The 24,057-nt window shown below is 50.2% G+C and overlaps 2 protein-coding genes across 6 annotated transcripts; both read left to right on the forward strand.

The window, feature by feature from the left end:
- The first annotated feature begins 2,902 nt into the window (after window positions 1–2,902).
- On the forward strand, window positions 2,903–4,663 carry LOC120652386 (heavy metal-associated isoprenylated plant protein 35-like). The gene is made up of 3 exons (XM_039930183.1): window positions 2,903–3,063; window positions 3,196–3,271; window positions 3,380–4,663. The coding sequence occupies exons 1-3, from the start codon at window positions 3,028–3,030 to the stop codon at window positions 4,303–4,305; spliced, it is 1,038 nt and encodes a 345-aa protein (XP_039786117.1). The 5' UTR covers window positions 2,903–3,027; the 3' UTR covers window positions 4,306–4,663.
- Window positions 4,664–18,025: 13,362 nt separating this feature from the next.
- On the forward strand, window positions 18,026–22,887 carry LOC120652387 (desiccation-related protein PCC13-62). Of its 5 annotated transcripts, none has more exons than XM_039930187.1 (7): window positions 18,026–18,236; window positions 18,832–18,913; window positions 20,273–20,380; window positions 20,523–20,895; window positions 21,009–21,359; window positions 21,502–21,727; window positions 22,312–22,887. In XM_039930187.1, exons 5-7 carry the CDS (start codon window positions 21,076–21,078, stop codon window positions 22,687–22,689), a joined length of 888 nt encoding a protein of 295 aa, XP_039786121.1. In that variant the 5' UTR covers window positions 18,026–18,236; window positions 18,832–18,913; window positions 20,273–20,380; window positions 20,523–20,895; window positions 21,009–21,075; the 3' UTR covers window positions 22,690–22,887. The 5 variants fall into 5 exon arrangements, with proteins under 5 accessions (XP_039786121.1, XP_039786122.1, XP_039786118.1 ...); XM_039930188.1 differs by having other exon boundaries at window positions 18,832–18,874; XM_039930184.1 differs by having other exon boundaries at window positions 19,987–20,895.
- The last annotated feature ends 1,170 nt before the right edge of the window (window positions 22,888–24,057 follow it).

Raw genomic sequence — 24,057 nt, forward strand, 5'->3', positions numbered from 1 at the left:
CGGTTTTGGACCCCACAGCATTTAAATCACTATCCTCTCTCTCCCAACGACTCATTCATCCTCCCCAGCGCCCAGCCCGTCTCTCTCCCGAGCTCCCTCCTCCCTCAAACCCTCACCTCCAAATCCCTCCTCTCCATTGGATTCCAATGGCGGGGAGAGCTTCAAATCGGTGGAGGATCAACTTCCCCATGTTCTCCTCCATGGGGTGACGCGGGATCGCAAGTTCTTCGTGGAGGAGGAGCCATTCAAGGTAAATAGGTTAGGGTTGGATCCATCTCTTGTTCTAGAAGGTTTTAGGTGGTTTCCTCTGGTCAAAAGCATCCACATGAACCCCTGAACTAGATCCTAGAAGGTATTTGGAGTTGGTGGGCGATTTTCGCCGCGCCAAGGTTTCTAGGTTCTGGTCTGGCTAGGACCGGTCTGACCGGTCGGAGGGACCGGTCTGACCGGTATCACGGTAGGCTAAGGGGGACCGGTCTGACCAGTTGGGTGGACCGGTCTGACCGGTATAGCTGGGCTGAGCAGGGGTAAATAGGTGGTTGTTGACACAGTTAGTTGGAAATTTATTTGGGTATTGATTACTTATAATTTTTATAAATCGTGCATATGCATACGTGTAGCAACCACAACGGAGGAGGTTGTATACGAGGTGGTTGCAGAGCCACAGGGGCCCCAGGGGCAAGCCCCGCAGCAGGAGGGTCGTGAGGAGTCGGCCCAAGGCCCCACTCACCCTAGTGTTGAGCAGCAGACTCAAGGCAAGCCCTGGTGCACATCCTACTATTTCAAATTTATGACACCTATATACATGTCTCTATTACTTGTGCATTAAGTTAGGAACTGTTTGAAACTCTAGCTGCATGATCCCTAGGTTCCCTTGAGTTATACTAGTATGTTTAGGACGTTAGAAATGCTACGCTTAATAGACTTCGGTAGAAGTCGAGTGATCTCGGGTCACTCGCGAGATATAGGGTATCTCCATGTTTTGAAGATATGGTATAATGGATTATGTAGGAAAGGAAAAGAATTTGGAGACCGGGCGGGGAAAGGTTAGCCCCGTCTGTGTCGGTTAAGGACCGTTCGTTGTCTGGCCCTGTGATCGAGTTTGAATTGTACTAACCGCATGTCGGGAGTAGGAGGTAGTCGAAACCGGTAAGCCTAGTACTGCCTCGCTTCGAAAGTACAGAACTGCATCACCACCCCGTAGGGCGAGTCGAGCAGTCGCGGAGAAACGAGATGCATTTGTTTACTTTTGGTGTTCTCACGTTGAGCTCGGCTGACTATATGAAGGTGGGGTGGTTCTGTAGTTCGAGGCGGGGAGGGGAAGGGTTGGTGCGTGTGGTCCGACGGGGCTTTTACGTGCCGTGTGGGTTAGGTCCACCTTGCAAGGTTAAATCGGATCGATTCGCCGTCAGTCGCTCTCGGATATGAGCACCTTAATCTCAGCACCGCATCGTAGTAATCCCTTATGGAATTTAAGTGATGATTGGAAATGACTATCATGAATTATTACCCCATGTTTGTTATGATTGCTTAGCAGGTGCAAATACACTAGTTAATGATTTTTGTATACAGAATTTGGAGCTAAAAGTGGAAAAATAAGGACTCATTTTTGAAGCTTTGTGTGCAAAACAACCACCAGCCAGAAAGCCTTGCATGTCTAGATATGCGGGCTAAGTTATACCCACTGGTCGGGTAAGTCTTGCTGAGTATTAGAATACTCAGGGTTTGTTGCCACAATATTATTACAGGACACCCGGACGTGGACTTCTGCCCCTGCTGTGTCAAGTTCATCCGCCGGGATGCAGAGGGGTGGGAGGTCGTGGAGCGAGACCCCTAGGCTGGGAGTCCGTCGGGTTGTACACTTGAGGGTTGAGTGTGCGGACCCTCTGTTTTGCGCAGACCGGTCTGACCGGTCCCTGGGACCGATCTGATCGGTGGTGTCGGCAGGCAGTGCCGACCGATCCGACCGGATGGGAGAACCGGTCTGACCGGTCCTGAAAGTTCAAAACTGATGAAAGCTAGAGTAGCAGTAGGATCTTTTATATTCGCACTTCAGTCATAACTATTGTAAAGTTTTTGTAAATTATGCAACTCATGTAAAGTTTATGGATATTTGATCTCGGTTTGTAAAAATTAATCGTTCCAGAATCTTGTTGTGTATGTATTTTAAAGTATTACCTCGTGCTTGTACCATCTGCGCCCGCCTTCGTGTGGGACTTCCGGTGTTGTTTCGATCGGGTCGTTGGTTGAGAATGGATCGCCAAATTAAACCGTTAAGCTAATGCGCCTGATGTGTTCAAATGACGGCCATTACGCTTAATTAGAATTTTAATTTGGCGGTTCCGTCACAACATGCAATGAAACAATCACTATAATGATAATGACCTTGAGCGATAAAAGCTGACGACGTACGCAATCGAACAACATGCTCTGTGCACAATTGGAGCTGCATATCATTTCTTGTTTTTTGTCATTTCCATTGTCTTTGAGGTCAAAGAGATGTATGATGGAAAAAAAGGCAATATCCAAGACTATCTCCATGACCTCCCTCTTTTGTCTTTAGATTAGAGTAGTTAATTAAGTCTACACTAGAGTAGATGCTGCATCAACCTATACCCAACCTAATGTGATGTACTGAACTGGCCTTCTAGTAATCTCGAAAAAAACCATTTCATCATGTTGAAAGAATGAATCCGGTTTATTGTTTCCCCGGTTGGCCTTTTCCACGATCAGTCTATCGTCTGGTTTTAAGTGTTGGACCGTCGAGCGCGCAGCCCGGCGGCTAACCGGAGGCCCGCCAGACAACCGGCTGTCCCTAAGCTCATACTAGCATTTCAGTTGAACCCATTTGAACGGTGGACCCACGTGTCAGCGACCTTGAACCTTTTGCCCCGTCTCCTCCTCACCCGACTATAAGATGGGCACCCCGGCTGCCGCCTCCCTCCCCTCCCAACGGCCCCAAAGCCACAAAGCCGAGTTCCTCTGCTCCTCGAGCAGCCGAACATAGCAGTCTCCAGAGCACCCCCCATGGCGACGGCAGCTGCGGCGGCCCCGGCCGTTCAGGTGAGCACCACGACCGTGCCTTTCTCCTCTCCCCCGAGAGAACCCGAGCGCTCTTCGGTCTCATATGAGGTGCCAATTTGGTTGCTAGCTGAATGCTAACTAACCTCTTGATTCGTGCTTCGTCCTTTGCAGACTGTGGTGCTGAGGGTGTCCATCCACTGCCATGGCTGCAAGAAGAAGGTCCGGAAGGTGCTCAGGAGCGTCGAAGGTGCGGTGCCTAGCTTAGCTAGCTAGCTCGATGATGTCCTGGTTTGCTGGCATTTCGGGGCGTTTTTGCTGAATCGCGGTGGTCTCGGTTTGTGCCTTTTGGTTTCAGGTGTGCAGAACGTGACGGTGGACGCCGCGCAGCACAAGGTGACGGTGACGGGCACCGTGGACGCCAACACGCTCGTCCAGAAGCTGCACAAGTCCGGCAAGAAGGGGGTGCCGTGGCAGTACTGCCACCCGCCCGCCAACAAGACGGAGGCCGCCGCGCCTGCTCCGGCGCCGGAGGCGCTGTCGGCTCCGCCGGCCGGCGACGGCGGCAAGGATGATGCTGCGAAAGCGGCGGACAACAAGAAGCCGGACGAGGCGGTGAAGGAGCCGCAGGTCGAGAGCTCCGAGAAGATGCAGCCTGAGCAGGAGCCCGCGGGCGCGGAGAAGAAGGCGGAGGCACAGCTGAAGGCGGAGAAGAAAGTGGAGGAGAAGAAGGACGGCGGCGACAGCGAGGCAGCTGAGACCAAGGCCAAGGGCGCAGAGCCAGCAAAGGAAGAGGCGAAGGAAGCCGCCGCCGCTGTTGCCAAGAACGAGGACGAGGCAAAGAAGAGCGACAAGCCCAAGGACGCCGCCGGCAAGCCGGAGCCCGTCGCCGTGACGTCGGAGAGGTCCCTGCCCGCGCCCCCGCCGCCGGCCCCCAAGTACGCGTACGAGGAGGACTACCGCCACCCCTACTACGCGCCGGCGCCGCAGCCGGTGATGAGCTACCACGCCGCGCAGCCGAGCGCGAGCGTGTCCTACTTCGCGCCGCAGCCGCAGCAGGCCTACTCCATGCCGCCGCCGGCGTACTCCGCGCACCAGCCGCAGCCGCAGCCAATGCGGCAGTGGTCGCCGTCGTACCTGTATGTCCCGTACCCGCAGGCGGCGCCGGAGCCGTACCACCAGGACTACTACAGCCCGCCCGGGATGCACGCGTCGCCGCCGCCGATGCAGGACTCGTACCGCATCTTCGACGACGAGAACCCCAACTCCTGCAGCGTCATGTGAGCGAGGGTGGTTCGCCGGCCGCCGCCGTGCCGGGCTTCGTCATCGGGTCGGTTCCGTGGCGGGGGCGAGTATAGTTGGGGGAGGCGGCACCGCAACCGCAATAGAGAGAGACCTCTCTGTGGTTGTTGGTAGAGTAGCCTGTATTACTCTCTTCCACTCAGAGGTCAAACCTCTCTCTCTCCATGACAGAGCCTCCATTTTCTTTACTGTCCCTTTTTTATTGTTCTAATCAAGTAATTAGAGCATGTAAATTGTAATGAGATACGTACGCCTTTACCTGTAGTTAATTTCCACCGCGTCTGTGCAGGCTACTAGAGTTTTGTATGAGCTACCACTAATACATACCAATACCATGACAGATCACATTACTAATAATCTAGTAATAATTTTATATAGAGAGGGAAATGCAAAGCCTTCTTCTCCGAAGAATATTCCTGCTGATCCTCGTCAGTTGAGACATCAGGCTTGGACCCGCCGTGAGCCGGAGATTTTTACAAGTCTTTTTTGTGGTCCGTTTCCAAGTTCCATTTCTCTTTCTGAAAAGGGCAAAAAATGTGTAGCTCCTCTTCAGATATAGAAGCTAGTACGAGCTATGAAGGGGGTATATTCACCACGAGCTGGGTCCTCTCTCGGATATTCTATAGGAATCAAACATGTAACATCCCATGCAAACATGGATAAGAGCACTCAGAACAAAAACCTTATAATAAACTCGAGGGTGAGCACGAAGAATTCCCCGGACGAATCCCTCCCGATCCAAACACCCCCGTAGTCGCAAGTCGCAAGCCGTAACCGTAACCCTTGCGCGATAAGCGACCGGTACATGTCATGAGGGGACGGCGTGACACGAGCCGCCGGAGTCCCGTAGACTTGGCTACCTCTACGGTAATTTAAACCGATGATGCTAACCCCTTCATCTTTTCGCTGATCCATGACGCGAGCGCGATAATGATGATTAATTTTGGCGTGATAGCTTGAGAGCCCTCCTCCCAGGGCCAGGCCAAGCTGGCCAGCTTGTTTGAAGGCACTTTGAATACACCAGGTGGGGGCATGTCCACACGCCAATGATTCACCCCTGCGTGCCTCAGCCAGGCTGATCACATGATTATATAAGTGTCCGGTCGCTAATCGCACCCCCCTCCAAATCTAATCTAATCAAATTATTGTGGGTTGAGGAGCATGATGAGAGCAGAGTGGAGGGCAAATCAGTGGTGGCGGTGGGCCCCGCGGGCTGTACCGGATATCATATTAGAGGAGAATCAGTGGCCTCTGCTAAAACAGGTGCTTATGAAATTGTTAATTGTTAATTGGGCACTTGGGGGGGGGGGGGAGACAATGGATGGAATGGAATGGAAGTAGGGCAGTCTCCACTGGGAAATGTGCTTAGGTGGATGAGGTCACAGCTCTGGTTCTGGTGGTTTGTATGCGCCTGTCAATGACTCAAAAGCACGCCTCCTGCTGCCGGCTTGGCCGGGCTCCCCTGCCCTGTGGGTTGGGTTGGTTGTGTTTGGCCTCTATCTATGTGGAACGCAACAACTATTCTCTCTCTTGCTTTGCTCGACAAATCACACATCTGTGACTACTATTCAATCCAGCACGGGACACATGTTGCTGTCTGTCCTAACTTCTAACAGCTGGTGTGTGTGTGTGTGTGTTTTTCTCTCTGTGTGTACGTGGGCTTAAGACCTGTGATTAGTGTTTGGTTGTAACTGTACTTGATAAAACTGCTGCGCTGTTCGTTTCCTTTCGGTGCAACAGAGGCGGCACATGGGGGGTGCCATGCACCAAACAGCAGAAGATTCGGCGGTTTCGCTGCTCCGTTGATTTGGCCGAATGTTTTCTCGAATTGAGATCAAAACAAGCTCCTACAGGACAAAAATTCAGGAAGGGAGGAATATCATTTGCTCGTGCCAGCAGGTGCCAAGTGCTGAGCACTAAGTACCTAACAATGTGCCGGTGTTGGAAAATGCCTGGCTGATGACATCGATTTTGAGTTTGAGTTGCACCGACCAATTCATCGAAAAGATGGAACCGAATACTCCACTCTCGCTGTCTTTCAGGACACACCTACGTGTAAAAGTTTGGCCCTTTGTCATTCATGCCGATGCCAGATTTCCACTGCGCACACTCGCGTTTGGCCATTTGGGTATAAATGTTTGAGCCCCCGTTTGATTTTTTTTTTGGGTGCGTTGTGCACGCACCACTGATTCAGGACCAACAGCGACAGCATTTTCCGTTGACACCCCACACGCCGGAGCTGGACGAAGCGAGCATGGGAAGTGGGCGCTGGAGAAAGGGATAGGATATGGTTGGTGCAATAGCTCCCGGCACGATGGATGTTGGCTCCAATATTTTTTTTTCTTTCCGTTTTTCAGAGAGAAAAACCCCTCGAATTCACAGTCTCAGCGTGGGCCGCCGCCGGCGCGGCAGATCCACCGTCGAGCTCTTTCCCGGCCATCCCCGTACACAGTATTGAAGTTGCGCACCGCCCTTCACCCACCCACGCCCATTCTCTCGCTCTCTCTCTCGGTTCACTCTCCCTCTCACTCCCGACGCCATGGACGGCGCGTGAACCTCCCGTTCGCCGGCCGATTTCATGAGCTCCCCTCCATGGATTTCAAATCCACCGCACCCAAAGCTCAACCACCTCCCTAGCTCCCTCCTCAACCCCTCCAACCACAGCCACAACCCCCACCTCGCCGGGAATCCCGGATTCCCCGGCCGCCAGTTCAAGTTTCGCCCAAACTCGACCTCGCCGTGGAACTCCATCGCCCGGCCACCATTTCTTTCGTCCAAGGGCTCAAATCGACTGTAAGTGAGCCACTCATGCTCGTGCTCCCCACGTTCCTCCACGTTCACATCGTTTCCACGCACGTTCTCGACAAAGTTGTTTTGACCGCCACGCGCCGCACGTCGCCGACTAGGTTAGGTTTGATTTCTTCGCGTACATCACCCATGCCCGTGTGCGTTTCGTCCAGTAGATGGTGTAGTGCTAGACTCGCCGTCGGTCGGGCCACCGTCGGCGGAAACGGCGCGCCGCGCTGCCGCGCCGGCATCACTGGTGGCAGCGCGCGGTGTCAAAAGATATGAACTGCGGACGGTCCGCCTATGAGGGCCGGACAGTCCGCAGGTCAGGTTAGATGTTGTCCAGAGAAGTTGTTGCCTCTGATGGTTTCGCAGAATTGAACTGCGGACGGTCCGCTATTGGAGAGCGGACAGTCCTCCGTAGAGTCTAGAATTTTGTCCAGAGACGTTGTCGTCTCTGGTGGATTGACAGAGTTAAACTGCATACGGTCCACCAAGGAGGGCCGGACGGTCTGCAGTAGAGTTTAAAATTTGTCCAGAGGCGTTGTTGTCTCTGGTGGTTTTGCGGAGTTAAACTGCGGACGGTCCGCTGTTTGAGAGCGGACAGTCCGCCGTATAGATTTGAAATTTGTCCAGAGACGTTGTCGTCTCTGTTGGATTGGAAGAGTTAGACTGCGGATGGTCCGCTAATGGGGAGCGGACAGTCCGCAGTATAGATTTGAAATTTGTCTAGAGAAGTAGTTGGTTCTGGGGGGATTGCAGAAGTGTGTTGCGGACTGTCCGCGCCTCAGTAGCGGACAATCCGCCAGTCAGTCTAGAAATTCTCCAGAGACGTTGGGGGTTCTGGTGGGTCTGCGAAGTTGAACTGCGGACGGTCCGCCATTTAGTTGCGGACGGTCCGCAGGACATTTCATTTTGGGTATAGTGATTATATAGTTTGAGTTGCACTCAGTCATTTCATATGCATTCGTGTAGCATCCGCAGCTGAGGGCGCCGTATATGAGGTGATTGAGGCACCGCAGGAGCAGCCGGAGCAAGCCCAGGAGGAGAGGCGTGAGAACTGGCCTAAGGCCCGTCTGACCCTAGTTCTGAGCAACAGCCACAAGGCAAGCCCCGGTGCATAACTTTTATTTCAAACTATACAACAATATATATATATATATATATATATATATATATATATATATATATATATATATTTCTTGTGCATTAAAGTATAGGAGTTGAATGGAACTTTAGATGCATCACCCTTAGGTACCATGAGTTCTATACTAGAATTTGTCAGACGATAGACGTGCTATGCTATATTGAGTTCGATAGAAGTCGAGTAATTTTCTGTTACTCGCGAGATATTGGGTGTCTCTATATTTTAGCAATACGAGCTACTGAATTCAAGAATGAAAGGAAATGAAAGTGGGGACCGGGCGGAAAAATGTTTAGTCCGTCCGTGTCATTAAGGACCGATCCGTTGTTGGCAGTGCTGATCGGGGATTGAACTGTACTAACCGCATGCCGGGAGTAGGAGGTAGTCGAAACCGGTAAGCCTAGTACTGCCTCGCGTCGAAAGTACAGAACTTCATCACCACCCCTTAGGGCGAGTCGGGTAGTCGCGGAGAATTGGATGCATGTATTTACTTTTGGTGGTCTCTCGTTGAGCCCGGCTGACTATGTAGGTGGGGCGGTTCTGTAGTTCGAGGCGTGGAGGGGAATGGTTGGCTCGTATCGTCCGACGGGGCAAATGCGTTCCGTGATGGTTAGGTCCACCTTGCAAGGTTAAATCGAATTGATTCGCCGTGTCTCGCGGATATGAGGGTCTCGATCTCTTTGTCGCCTCATAGAAATAAATTTGAAATATTAGTGATAAGTGATGGAACTACTTTGAATCATTATTGTAATGCTCCAACATGAGTGTTTTAGATATGCCAATATTAGATAAGAGTCTTTCTATACAAAACATGAGGCTAAAACATTGAAAGTAAGGATCCAATTGTAGCTGCTTTTCTGCAAAACAACCACACTAGCCAGAAAGTCGTGCATGTCTAGGTAGAGGCTATGTATATCCAAAGTCGGGTAAGTCTTGCTGAGTATTAGTATACTCAGGGTTAGTTGCCACAATTATTTCAGGACACTCGGACGTTGACTTCTGTTCCTGCTGCGTTAAGTTCATCCGTCGGGACGCAGTGGGATGGGAGGTTGTGGAGCCAGACGCTTAGTTAGGGATCTCCTCGGGGTACTCTTTTGGTAGTTCTAGACCATTTCCTCTATTCGAACCTTAATGTCGGTATTGTAAAGTTTATAAACTAGATATGTATTCAAACTTGGATTGTAAAACTCAAGATAGAGCTTTATGTATATTGTTGTATTTTCAAATATGTGTCGTGCTTGTACCATCTGCGCTCACCTTCGCGTGAGACTATCGGTTATGTTTCAATCGGGCCGTGGGTTGAGAAAGTATCGCCAAATTAAGTCATTAAACTAATGCGTCTGATGTGTTCAAATAACGACTATTATGCTTAATTAGAATTTTTAATTTGACTGTTCCGTCACCACGAGGCCCCAGACGCGTCCGGCTCGGGTCGAATTCGCCCAAGATCATCAGAGATCTCGTGGAGCCTTGGAGGTTGCCTGCCGAGATGTGTCCGCCAGTCATGGGCAGTCTGTTCGATCTGCCACTTTGGCTTTAGCAATGTGAAGTTCCTGGGCAGTTTTGTTTTGTTTTTTCTGTCTTGGTGCGGTTCTGATTTCGGTCGAGCTTTCGGTTATCTATCAGGTCAGGTCTACGCTGCAAGCCTGCAACTAATCAATCTTACAAGATACTTACAAGGTTGATGCATAGAAGAATATCTACGGAAGCAATATGGTCGGCTTCTTTTCGTGGTACACTGGCACTGCATGATGCTGGTAGATGCTGCAAACCACCGGCATCACACGCTGGACCCTGCATCAAAAGGTAACTTTTGAGTCAGCCGTTGGGTCTCTCATGCTGCAGCTCGATTCAGGGGCCGTTTAGTTTCCAAAAATTTTCACCTCCCTTTTAAACACATGTATGAAGCACTAAATATAATTAAATAACAAAACTAATTACATAGTTTGGATGTACATGACGAGACGAATCTTTTAAGCCTAATTAGTGTATGATTAGCCATAAGTGCTACAGTAACCCGCATGTGCTAATGACGCGGTCAAAGGCCTCAAAAGATTCGTCTCGTGGTTTCCAAGTGAGTTCTGAAATTAGTTTTTTAATTAGTGCCCGAAAAGCCCTCCCGACATCTGGTCAAACAATCGATGTGACCTTTGATCCAAAAAATTTCACTAACTAAACACCCCCTCGCTTTGCTGTTTGCATGATAGGGGAATCGGGAGGTCAGGGTATAGGGGGTCGGTTGACAATTTCAGCATGGTCTAACTGCTATTATTCAGGCCATGTTTAGTTCCCACCCCATAAACCCCTAAACACAAAAAAAAACATCACATCGAATGTTTCGACACATGCATGGAGTACTAAATGAAGTCTATTTACAATACTTTTTGCATGGATGGGCTGTAAATCGCGAGACGAATCTAATGAGTCTACTTAATCCATGATTTGCAACAGTGATGCTACAGTAATCATCCACTAATTATTGATTAATCATGGACTAATTAGCATTATTAGATTCGTCTCGCGATTTACAACTCATATATACAAAAAGTTTTGTAAATAGACTTCATTTAGTACTTCAATTAGTAAGATTCTATCGCAATTTTTTTTTACAAAACATCTAAACACGGCCTCACTACACAGCTGTTAATGGCACACACCCTTTTCGCGGCATGCGTAAGGCTATCTCCAACCATTCCCCCTCTCCAACTCCCCCAAACGTACTATTTACTATATTTTATTATCTCTCTCAAAAAAATTCCCCCTATAACTCATTCTCTCTAACCATTCCCCCATATCTATTCCCTCTATATACTATCACTCGTTAACTAACTATTTATTTATCGTGGGAGCTTTGGGGAACTGTTGGAGGGAATCCCCAAACCCAAACTCCCCCTACCTAGGGTGGGCGGCGGTTCGCAGGCAACTGTTGGAACAAGCCTAACCATTTGGTCAAGGTTTATGCATGTTAGGTAGCTGTAAGCTTTTTAGTACAAAGTTACATTTCAAGCCGGACTAAAGCACTTGAACATCGAGCCCTTGTTATCCCACTAGAGCAAAATCTTTCTCTAGATACGTCGAACCATCTCCACCTTTCATGATTTTTTTCCAGATAACCACAAAGAACGCTCAAAATATGACCTGAAATCCGTATCAGATGAACAGCTACTGCTGACCAAACATGAAAACCACCTCGTTTCAGAATGGCCTCCTAGCACGAATTTCTTTTGCATGTATGTAGTACTAAATGAAGTCTATTTGCAAAAATTCTTCAGAGATGGGTGTAACTTTTCGCGACAAATTTAATGACGGTAATTAATCAATGATTGCTACAGTGATGCTACAGTACCATCGTCAAATCACACGGTCAAAGGTCTTATTAGATTCTTCAGGGTTTCTAGTGCAGGAGTTCTGAAGTTAGTTTTATAAACAGTCATTATTATTTACTACCCCTAATTATTGATTAAAGTTGCTACAGTTCCTAACGTAGCACAAACCAAACAGAACCAATGTGCGTGGGTCTAATTCCCATCAAGAAAAACACCAACAGCAGAAATTAGTGCGTAGGGACAAAATGGCCAGAATGCATGGTTTGCCATGTACTCAACCAATTGGTCCCCTAACAAAGTGTCCACCGGCTGGTACCTATCCGGAAGAAAAACTTTTTCGTACACTAAAGCGAGATTTGCAATTCCTCCAAAGCTCGTAACATCTCAATCGCCCCCCATGACCTAAAATTGCCCGTGGCGTCCCGGTCGCGAGCCGCAATCTCCTTGCGCAAGCTCGACTTTTTTTGCCTGCCTTTAGGCTGACTTCAACAGCCATGGGCAAACGTATTTTTGCCTCTCCGATGCCGATTGTTCACAGAGGAATCGACTCCAACAGACCATGCAATCGCGGAAGGCAATTTGCATTCGAGGAGAGAGACGGTGCAAAATTGCACTCCCTCTCTCCTCGAATGCATCCGCTTCCGCGGGGCGAGGCGAGCGAGCGGCCGGCGGGGCCAGGCGACGCGGAGCAGGGGAGGCCGGGCCTTCCTCCTCTCCGGCGGATCCCGGCGACTGCGAGCCTCCTTCCCCTTCTCTCCCTCCTCTCCGACGGATCCCGGGCGCGGGCAAGCAAGGTAGGCAGAGCTGCTGCCTCTCCTCCTCCTCGTAGTCTTCCTCGCCGCTGCGACCCAAGCAGAGGCGGAGCAGACCCGAGCCACTTGCGCACGGCGCGGTGCGGGTCCCGGATCTCCACCGGCGCAGTGGCGCACCCGTCCGCCGTCCGCCTCCTCGAACGCATCGGCCCCACCCCCAAGGTCCAACTCGCCATCATAGTCACCCTCTTCAGCGCCGCGCTCTACCTCGTCCTCGCCTGCGCCACCGCCTCCGCGCACCTCCTCGCCGGCGGCCTCATAGGCTTCATCTGGATCCAGTCCGGCTGCACCCGCCGCGGGCAGGCGAGCTCCGCGCCGCCGCGGCCTTGGGCGGGCCAGCTCCGGAGCTCGAGCCCAATCCATTGGCGCCGGCGCAGGCCTGCTCTGCCGCGGGAGAAGGGGACGGCGGCCCCGAGCAGGAGCAGGGGAGGGGCCGCGGCGGGAGAAGTTGACGGCGGTGCGTCAAGCGCCGCTTCTCCATCCCCGCGGCCGACGCATCCGCCGTGTCCATGGCCGGCGGTGGAGCTCCGTGCACGTCGAGCGGGCAAGCTCCTCGCGGCGAGGCGAGGAAGCTCCTCACGGCAGGCGGCGCGTCGAGCAGGTTGGACAGCGGCATGGCGAGCAGGCGGGACCATGGTGCGCGCGGGTCCATGGTGGCCCTCCTCCCTCGCCGCGCGGGACCATGGTGCCCACCCTCGACGGCACGCACGCCGGCGGCGGAGACGGCGTCGCGGCGGCGGATCCTCAGCGGACTGGAGCGCGGGCGAGCGACGGGCGTGCAGGACTACGGCGTGCGAGTGGTGGCCGGCGAGCTGGACGGCGCCGAGCACTGCCGCCTCGCCGAGCTCGAGCAACAGCTCCGGCGGCCAGCTGCGGCGGCGGTGGAGAGTGACGAATGCGATTGCACTGCGTCTGTTGGAGCCGGTGGGATGAGAGAGGAATGGGAAATACTGTTCACGCGAGGCAAAGGTCTATATGCCTTCCGATTTTGCACTTAGTTGTTGAAGTTAGTCTTACCATGTGATGAATTATTCATTCCCCGGTACGCCACTCATAGTGTGATTCTTCGTTGTCTTGCTTTCTTAAATTGCTAGTGATGTTTCCTTCATAAAATTGTTAGTGATGTTGATAACACCGCACCAATCGGCAATGAGTGTAGTTTTCAGGCTGATTAGGCGATCGAGAATGCGTGTGCAGAAAACTTTGTGTCATTTCAGGAAAGGAAACTTGTGGTTAAGAGAAACATTGGAGCCTTTGCTGCACGAATGGTCAGGCTGCATTTTCCCTGTCTTTTTGATGGCTCGACACACTACAGAACAGATGACTAGATGAGTACTCCACCTGTGTACTTGCGCCTCGTGTGTTGATCAGGCCGTGTGCGCATTTCAAAGAATTTACGGTGAGGGTAGCTGCTGATGCAGTGATGCTCAGGATTCCACAGCAAGGTTTTACTAAATTGTCTGGAACTGTGGTTATTCAGGGAAAGGGTTTGGAAGTCGGAGACACTGACAGTGTTGCTATTTCTAAGCCACTGTGTATTTCGGACCGACACATTTCTGTCCGCATCATCCACCTTATCTGGCTTTTACTCCCTCCATTCTTAAATATATGATGTTTAGAACAATAAAATTAATTCATTTTGAACTAAATAACTTGTCCTAAATGTCATATATTTGAGAATGGAGGGAGTATTTGACTAGGCACAGAGTCCCTGTTGGAAACAATGCGTGATGTCTAAGTTACCGACCGGTCCGGTCAAACCGGCAGGGTCCGGTACCGGTTTGGCCGGAAACCGGTCCAAACCGATCGAAGTCAAATTTGAATTTAAAATCCTCTGTGCAAACGGTTTGTACCGGTATACCGGTCGGTTTGACTGGTAACCGGCCAAATTCAATTTTTTTTCTTTTTTTGTTTAAATTCAAATGCCCGCAAAGTATACTAAATAAATGTTTGTATAACATGTTTTAGCCTAAATGAACCCTCCAATCCTTTTTTTACTACCTTTAAATTGTATTTGTATACTTTTGTATGCACGTTTTTTTTAACATCAAATCCCCGCAAACTATACTAAATGAACGAATTTTTGAGAAAATTTGACACCATTAGATTCGTCGCACCTTGAATTATTTTTAGGATTTTTTGAGAAATTTTCATTTTTTTGAATTTAAATTTAATTTTTGAATTTGAGCCGGTTTGGTACCGGTCCAAACCGGAACCGGACCGGTCCGGTTTGACCGGTTTGGTGAACCCTGGAGGTCTCATCTCCACGAGCAAATTTTCTCAAGAAACTGATAGTAAATTGCCGAGCTTCTGTCCCGTAAACCTCCGAAACAATTTTCTAATCCACCTAACCCATGAGCTCCGAATAAAAAAACGGAGGTCGCGAGCTCGGCACAGGCTGGTTGGACTTGGAGAGCCGAGAAGCTCGGTTTTGGTAGGCGAGAGGGAGATCCTCTCAGCGCTGAATCAGACGGATGGGCACGCACATTCCAGAACGAGGAGGAGTGGCAGGTAGGTGGCGACTTTGCGCTGCAAGCGGCCCCGGTGCTGACATGGAGCCGCGTAGGCGGCGAAAGCAGGACGTGCCACGAGCCAGCCGTCGTCTTCAACCTCGCTATCTTGGCCGTGTTTGGTTTGCCATATGAAATTTTTTTTACAAAAAGACAAATACATGCATGAAGTATTAAATGAAGTTTATTTGCGAAACATTTTTACGGATGAGAGTAAATTTTCGAGACGAATTTAATGAGCCAAATTCCACCATAATTGGCTACAGTGATACTACATAGTTATCCTCTAATCATATAGTTGAAGGCCTTATTAGCTACAGTACCACAGTTGTGGAGGTGGTTTTACAATTAGATCTCATTTAATACCTCTAATTAGTGGTCAAATGGTTGAAAAATTTTGATGAAATTTTTTTCGCCGCTAACCAAACACGGCCCTTAACAATTCGCGAAAAGGAGCTTTCGGGAAAAGAGAGATCTTGCCGGACATGGCCGGCATGGGCATTGGTCGGCGAGAGCCCTCGGTTCCCGAGCCCGATCATCGTGTTGTCCCAGGGAGTAGTAGGCTACTTAGCCCAGAAGCAAGATCAGAGACGGGAAAGATGGTGGATTTCGAGTAAACTAGACCCGGTTTCCGCAGCGAGAACGACGACGATCACTCGGTGCATCCTGATGCAAGAGCACGGCCCTACTTCGGCAGGGCCGTGCCGCCGGCAGCCTCTGCTGGTCGTGGGCGTTGCATGTTGCGTGCACGGCCCTGGCTAGGCCGGCCGCCGGGGGTACAGTAGAAGCTTCTTCCCGGGTGGCGAGAGCCGCCCGACCTTTCCAGCCGCAAACCGCCGGCGGCCGCCGGTGGCGGCGTTGACGTGTGAAACGCCTGGGCCCGGCGAGCGCGGCGTCTCGTGTATCTTACTGCGGTGTTTACCGGGGAGATAATGTAGTTAACACGAGTTGATCACCTAAAATGGGGGGCCGAGTTTAATTTCTTGGTGCAGAACGAAGAGCCTGTGCATTATGCAAAGCCTGGCATCGGTGTCATGAGCTCATAGCCAGACTGGGAGTAGACCATTGTGTGTTTTAATTTTGTATAGAACTAGGTAATTATGTCCGTGCGTTGCTACGGACAAAGTTGGTATAAGTATTAGATATGTATTGATGCCGTATATTAATTTATAGGGATCTACGTGATTGAGTCGTAAACGGAAGGGATTAGTTCGACTCGCATACGAGATGGACTAATGCCCACCTGTCAATAACATACGCGGACCAAACTAAACAACCAAACCAAAAAAATTGGGTAGAAATCTTACTCGCTTCAGTAATAGATATATGTATAGATTTTTCTGCGGTTGAATGACCTAAAATTTTCAATCGGGGCAGGTTGAAAAAAAAGAAAGATTCGTATTTTTCAATGGGACTTCGTGCCTGCAGGAAGCCCCCGTGCGGGTTCGGACCTGGAAAAGGTCACGAAGTGGGGTGTTGGATTTGAACTGATCTCGGGAGAAATTTAAAACCAGGCGTGGAGAAAAGCGATGGCTGCGCGTGCTGTCTGGCGTACCAGCGTACAGCCCCGGAGCTGCAGGTGAAAGTTGTGCCAGCATCAGGTCACGGCCCGGCCTCACGGGCTAGGTTACGCGGTGGACTGCATTTGTGCCTTGCATGCGTCGTCTCTTCCGGCATGTGAAGTCGTGACTCGTGAACCACCTGCTTGTATTTCAGCTGGTAATTATCCGACAAATGAAAGTCCTGTGCAATAATGCGTGTACTACTGACTGATGACTTTTAGGCCAATCTCAGTGAAAATGTCATCGACATAGTTATCTAGACATGAATCTTAAGAACTGTGCCAATAAAGTGTCAAGGTGATGACATTCCTCTCACATTTCATGACACTCTTCTCTTCTCTCTCCTCATATTATTGGTGCATGTTAGCAAATTTAATGTCCACAACACTCATGACACTCCCATTGAGACTGACCTTGGGCGGCAATCACATCTTGCTGTGCCAAGGAGGACTTGACGAGTAGGTGTAGCATTTTGTGGGAATCGCATGACCCAGACTTCTTGCTGCATGTGTGGCAAGAAGATCGTAAACCCGTTGATTAACAGAGGAGAAGTTCTTGATCGCAAAAAAAAAACTCCTGAATACGGAGTACGTGTGTTCCACATGATGACACATTTTCCTCACTCTGCCCAGATGCACTCCGTTCCCTGTCTTCAGCAAGACCTCACGCACTGACGCGAAATGAGTAGCAGCGTCTCACTCTCTTGTTTGTTGGAGATCTTTCTGATAACTTCCGGTAAAAAAGAAAAATCTCGACTGCTGACCAGGAGATACTTTGGCAAGCGCCACGAGAAGATATGCTGCGCGCGGCGCCCATCGAAGCCGGCCGTCGTCGTCGCCGCATTTCCTCCGCAGGCCCCAATAATTCGCGTCCCCGGAGGACCACGCCGCGCCGCCGGCGGCGGCGCGCGATGCGTCCGTCTCGGCGCATTGAAAATTTGAACGCGCGATTGAGTGCTGCTCTTCGTTCCGTTCCCCTCGCCAGGCAGCTCGGCAGGATGTGTCAGTGACGGTGCACGCATCAGGTCTCAGGCCGACGACGAAGCGCCGCCGCGCTGGTGGCCCTGGACCACCAGTCCGGTGAGGTGTGAAGCGATGTCCATTTCCGGGGACCTCGCCTTCTCGGATGCAGAGTGAATGCGTTTCTCGATCTGCACGACTCCACTGTTTCTCGCTGTTAGGGGCGGCAACCTTCAATAAATTTTCGACGTTGCTTTTGCGTTGCTCCGAAGATTAACAGATCGCGGGAGGTCGCAGTCTGAAACGGAAAGGAACCGCAGCCCAGTTTTCTAATGGGCTAAAGTAGCCCAGTTTCTTAATGGGCTAAAGTAGCCCAGTTTTCCTATGGGCTCACCTGACCAACATTCCAGCCCAACTAAGCACACGCCAGCCGTACTGTTCTTTCAGAACCGTTCGTTTCAGCTCAAACGGCTAGGATTCGCCGGCGGACGGCCTCGCGAGAGGCGCGGTCACGGCCTGTCCACCGGCGGTCCGGTGCCCGCGGAGGTAAGCGTGGGGGAAAGCATTGCCGTGTCAGCACCTCCCCCCCCCCCCCCCCCACCCACCCCTGCGCCTCTGCAAATCCCTCTCCCCTCCCGTCGCCGCTGTCGCCTGCCCCGACCACCACCTCAACGACTTCCTCGTTCATGTGGACCTCCCCTGTCTGCGCAAGGACGACAACGCTGTCGCCCTCGTCGCCGGCCGTCCCGTCGCCGACGCGGACAAATACCGACCGCCTTCCGCAACGAAGCCTTCCAACGGCGCCCGGCGACAGTGAGTTTTTTTTTTTTGGCTTGCTTATTGGTTGTGTTTCCGTTGAACATGATTTAGGCAGGGTGTACATTTTTTCAATTGCCTCCTGGACTGCTGGCACATGCATCTTGACTTGTTCCATGATAGGGTTGAGTCCGGTCCACTGTAACTGGATCATTGATTCAGTGTTTAGAATTAGAAGAACGGTTGTTGAATCGGTTGCATATGCACTAACTTGTCCCGATGGCGTTAAAAGAAAATTATGTCGTGCTGCATTCCTTCTGGTTCCTCAGGCAGCTTAGCTGAATCATGTAATCTGAAAATTCAGTTACTACTCCCACTTGAAGTGACCGTCATGCTGTCCCTATAATTCCTTATGCTTGCAATCAGTTACAGACCACCGGGATGCTTAGGTCTTAGCTGAGTAGCTGATTAGTGTGATAGCCATCAATGTGTTTGTGGCAGTATTAGTAACAATTCATTGAACTCAAAGGTCTGCTAAGATCTGGCCATTGTGTGCCCAAAATATACCTAATCTGGCTATATCATTTTCATTTCATTTTCCTTTTTCTTATGAAAACTAGAACTAATACTCTATCTCTGGTTCATTTCACAGAACGGCAAGTTTAGCAAGTGTTTTGGCTAGCATAGCAAAACTGGTACGCGAAGACCCATTAAGGTTCATATGGAGTTTGCGCGTATGTATTTCTTTCTGTACCTATTTGAACTTACTGTTAAATTGTTACATGTATCCTGAAAAGTGGATCTCGTGATAAGCCTGGTTCGTGACTTCGTGTTAAATTGCGTGCAAATTCGGTTCTCAAGTTAGCGCGTGCATGTGGCTGGAAATGTAAACATGGTTGTCAGATTACTCAAGAAATCCAATGAAGGAAATGGCGAACCCAATGGGATACTTTAGATAAGAAAGCTTGCATTCTCAGGATATCTTGACGACAACCGATCAATCTCACTGTCTAGACCGTCCAAGGAGGTTTAGGTATGGCATTTGTGCCAACCCGAAGGAGCTACCACTTACAGAACACAGGGACGCTTAGGTCTCAGCTGAGTAGCTGGTTAGCGTGATAGTCATCAATGTATTTGCACTAATATAACCTTATTAGAAGTTTGCAAAAAAAAAAGTTCTTTCAGGGACATATGTGCTAGTGCTAAGTTTTTTTGATGGGTTCAGTAACAATTCATTGAACTCAAAGTTCTGCAAATCATTGGCCATTGTTAGATAGGACAAAATCTAATTTGGCTAGCAATTCCAGATGATAATATATAATCACTCTGTTCGCTGTGATGTGGCTGGTGCTAATTTGTTGTGAAAGCAAAGTAGGCTGGTAGCTGGTGCTGGTTTGGTGTGAGAGAAAAATACTGTTGGCTGGTTGCAACGAACATAGTGAATGAAAATTTTTATTTCTTCTCCCTTTTACAGATGCAAATTAGAATCAAAACTCTGTCTGGCGTTCATTTCATGGACAGACAAGTTTAGCGAGTGTGTTGACTATTTTCGTGGCTAGCTTTGCAAAACTTCTACATCAAGATGGGTATATTATTACCAACTGAAGTTCATATGGAGTTTGTGTGTATCATATTTCTTTCTTTTCCTAACAGAAACTACATTGAAATTTGAGTTACCTAGGTGACTATACCATACAATTGCACGGAGTGATTTGCACTTACAAACAGAAATTTAATGATTTCTTTCCAATTATTCAGTGCAAGCATTTATTTCCTCTCATGCTTATTTTTCTGGATGCATCTAAAGCTGTGCAACACCAACATGCATGACTAGAGAGTGGACAAATGAAACGGCGTGCCATGATATTTTCATTATTACTGTATAAGCATACCGTGAATACATTTATGAACTGCTTCAGCTAGTAAGGTGCAGCACCTCGCCTGTTTCACATATCTTGCAAAGTGGATCTCCTGATGAGTCTAGTTCGTGCTAAATTGCGCGTGCAAATTTAGTTGTCAAGTTAGCTGATGCATCATGCATGTGGCTGGAGCTACAGACACGGTTGCCAGCTAACTCAAGAAACCCAATATAGGAAATGGAGATCCCAATGGGAGACTTCAAAATAAGGAAAGCTTGCATTCTCAGGACATCTTGCCAGCAACCGATCAATTTCACCATCCGGACTGTCCTGGAGGTTTAGGTACGGCATTCTTGCCAACCTGGAGGGGCTACTACTTACCATGATGATATTTATATGAGAAGACACCATACAGTCTATACTGTATACTCTATAGCAAGCCATCATCGCCAGGGAATTTGACAAACTGGTCTGAATCTTGAAGAAACGACAATGAAGGCCCTATCTACCTTCCACCTGGCCATGGCACAGCTATAGCTTGCGTGTGGAGCAGACAGCAGAGCGTCCAAGAAGAAGCTGATGTGTCAGTTGAGGATGGAGCCAGGGCAATCAAATTTCAAGCTCTCTTTGCAGAAAAGTTGTTTCAACAATTAAGCACACTTCGACTTGGACGGCTTGCTTCTCAGGTACAAGTATCCAATTTTAGCGGCATATGTCACAGTCTTATCTTGCAGGATCAGAAAAACTTGGCAACAATCACCGCCGAGAACGGTAGCTAGCTGCTCGCGTCGGTCTTCAGGAAAAGAAGAGGAGTAGCTGCCAGATGACTCGACATTATGCTTCCCACTATATATCTGGTAAGCAACATACCGTTTACCCCCAGGCACTGCTAAAGCTTCAGCTAGACCATGGCATCCTATGCTTCCGCTTCGTTCATGCTCTTGCTGCTCCTGCACCTATGGTCTTGCAGTGAGGCATTGCCTGGCGGTCACCTCGTCGACCCGACCTGTCCTCCGGAGTGGCCATCAGCGGCGGCCATGTCCTCCGACAGCGAGCCGTCCTGCCACTGCCAGCCACCAGCGCCGCACATCCCGGTGGCCGTGTTCCCCTACGACGTCGACCCGATGCAGTTCGCGCTGAACCTGGAGTTCACCGAGGCCGAGTTCTTCTTGCACGCGGCGTTCGGCGTGGGGCTCGACAAGATCGCGCCGAAGCTGGCGCTGGGCGGCCCGCCGCCGGTGGGTGCTAGGAAGGCCAACCTCGATGAGGTGACGTGGCACATCGTCGCCGAGTTTGGCCTCCAAGAAATTGGCCACGTCAGGTTCGTGAGGAGGACCCGATGTAGTGCACTGTACTGTACCTTCGATTATAACTTTATAGTATACGATAAAGTCCTTTTCAAAAAAAAATAGTATACGGTAAAGTTGCAAGTAGCAGCTGCAGATGTATTCCTTTTGTTGCAGGGCTATCCAGCGCACGGTCGGCGGGATTCCTCGGCCACTGATAGACCTCAGCGCCCACAACTTCGCCAGGATCATGGACGAGGCGTTTGGGTACCATCTGAACCCTCCTTTCGATCCCTACATCAACAGCCTCAACTTCCTGCTCGCCTCCTACGTGGTCCCCTACCTCGGCCTCAACGGCTACGTTGGCACCAACCCCATCATCGACGGCTACGAGACGAAGAAGGTAACCATCTGAAGAAGCACATTCCATGAAACGTCACATCCATAGTCACAAAGTTCCTGGGTCGACCGGGTCGAGGAACGGGGTCGAGGGTCGTCACTTTATAAAATTATGGTACGAAGGGGTATACATCTATGGAACGATAAATTATTATGTGGGACGCGACCCTGATTCATCGGGGTCAATATCTTCGGGTCGATAAATACAAAAACTATATATATACTACTAATGAAGAAACTAATCTGCACAAGCATATAAGAAACATATAAAAGAGTACATTTAGACCATGCTATACGTACTCAACTCATTGTCTAACAAAAACCACACCAATCCACTGTCCTTAACCTCCTTATCCTAATTAAATCTGCTAGCAATGGGGCTGCGACCCCTTTCAAACCGGGACACGATTCAACCTTGAATGGGACACTGACCCTCTTCGACCCCGACCCTCGAATCGGAACGACGTTCCCAGGTCGAGGGACGAGGCATCGACCCCGAATCCTGTGACTATGGAGCGTTTTTCTTTTCTTTCAAGAAAGCACATCTATGGTCGATGAAAACATGGCGCGGGCAATGTGTGTGTGCAGCTTCTAGCTGGGCTGCTTGGGGTGGAGGCAGGGCAGGACGCGGTGTTCCGGGGGCTCCTCTTGGAGCGCCTCGGCGAGGCCGTGCCGCCGTACGGGAACATCACGGTGGCCGAGTTCGCGGACCGCACGTCGGCGCTGCGCAACCGGCTGGGGCGGTGCGGGGTGAAGGACGAGGGGCTGACGGTGCCCCGCGAGCTCGGCGCTGAGGGCGCCATCTGCACCAACTTGCTCTCCGCCGACGGGGACTCCCTCTCCTACGCCCGGACGCCCGCCGAGCTGCTCAGGATCCTCTACCTCACCGGCGACGAGCACATGCCCGGCGGGTTCTACCCGGAGGGAGCCAACGGAAGGATCGCCAGGTCGTTTCTTAGCAAATAGTAAACCACACTCATGACTCATGTTGCTGTCGCCTGAAAACTAGCTAAAGCTCTGAGCTGCCAGCCCTTTGGCAAGTAGTGTGCGATTAAATTGTGTTTGGGGTGGTGTATGTGAACTGAAGTTGAAGTTATGTTGCACTATTTATTCCGAGCTCGAAATAATTACAAAATTAACCGAGTAAGCTTTAGAATTCTGCAACTCGATACGGTTCTGTTGAACTTGCAGAAGTTGCAGAATATTGCTGCATTATTATGTACAAGAAATGCGACTCATTTGTGTGGTTCAGTGTGTAACGAAGAGAGCCAGCCAGCTGACGGGCATAAACACCAGAGTAGAATGGACGTAGTTCACCAGGGCGTTGTGGGCGTTCTAGCTGCCGGCAGCTCTGGCGATTAGACTCAGGGATCGGCACCCGGCTCGGGATGAAAGGATGATGTGGAGGCAACATATGCAACCTGTAAGACATCAAACTCACAAAAAGGTTAGTCACAACTGTCTAGTACTGTCTACTGCAGAAAATTTGACAAACTGATCTGAATTCTGAACAAACGAGAACCTAGCGAACAACCAAAAGTGCCCTATCTACCTTCCATCTAGCAGCGGGATAGTACAAACTACAAAATGACGAAAGTTTGGATGCAATTTCATCACAATCCACATGACAAATCGAGTATACGGTGCGCACGTCATTCCTTTTTGTGTACAAATTTTGCATTTAGTGGATTACTTCTCGGATACAACAGGTAACCCCCTAGGTGCATTTATTGACTCGAGTGGATTACCTTTCGGGTACAATTGCTATCACTTTTCCCGCTAGAACCAAATGAACCTGCAACAAGAACAGTCGGGAACGGCAGCTAACCGTTTGTATTTTTACAAGGATTCCTAAGCTACTGTGGGTACTGGGTAGGCTGTTTGTCAGTGCTTTGCTTGTGAACCCACTATACCAGTGGTGAGCTCCGAGCTTTTGCTTCAATGGCAGTACTATCCACTTATCCAGCACAGTGATGATGGACAAGACGTTTAGGGCGTGTTTGATATGGGCCAATTCAGTGGCTCGAGCTCCCCACATGCAGGCAGCCGATGTTTGATTTCCTTCCACTGCTCCTCGACCAGGCTCCAACGAACCAAAAAACCTTCTCTCTCTTGGCTCCCGTGCGACGCTCTTGACTTCCGTTTTTCTGGAGCCAAGCGCGTCCCGTGCTCGCGCGAGCCACGGGTGAGGATAGCGCTACCTCCACTCTCACCCACCGCCCCCCTTGAACACGGTACCTCGACGCCTCCTCGTCGTCGTGCCCGGCGACACCGACGAAGCCCAGGCAGGCGCGCCAGGAGGAGGAGCCGGCGCCGAGAGCTTGGCAGCAGGGC

Source organism: Panicum virgatum, chromosome 9K (genome assembly GCF_016808335.1).
Source record: "Panicum virgatum strain AP13 chromosome 9K, P.virgatum_v5, whole genome shotgun sequence".
NCBI lineage: Eukaryota > Viridiplantae > Streptophyta > Magnoliopsida > Poales > Poaceae > Panicum > Panicum virgatum.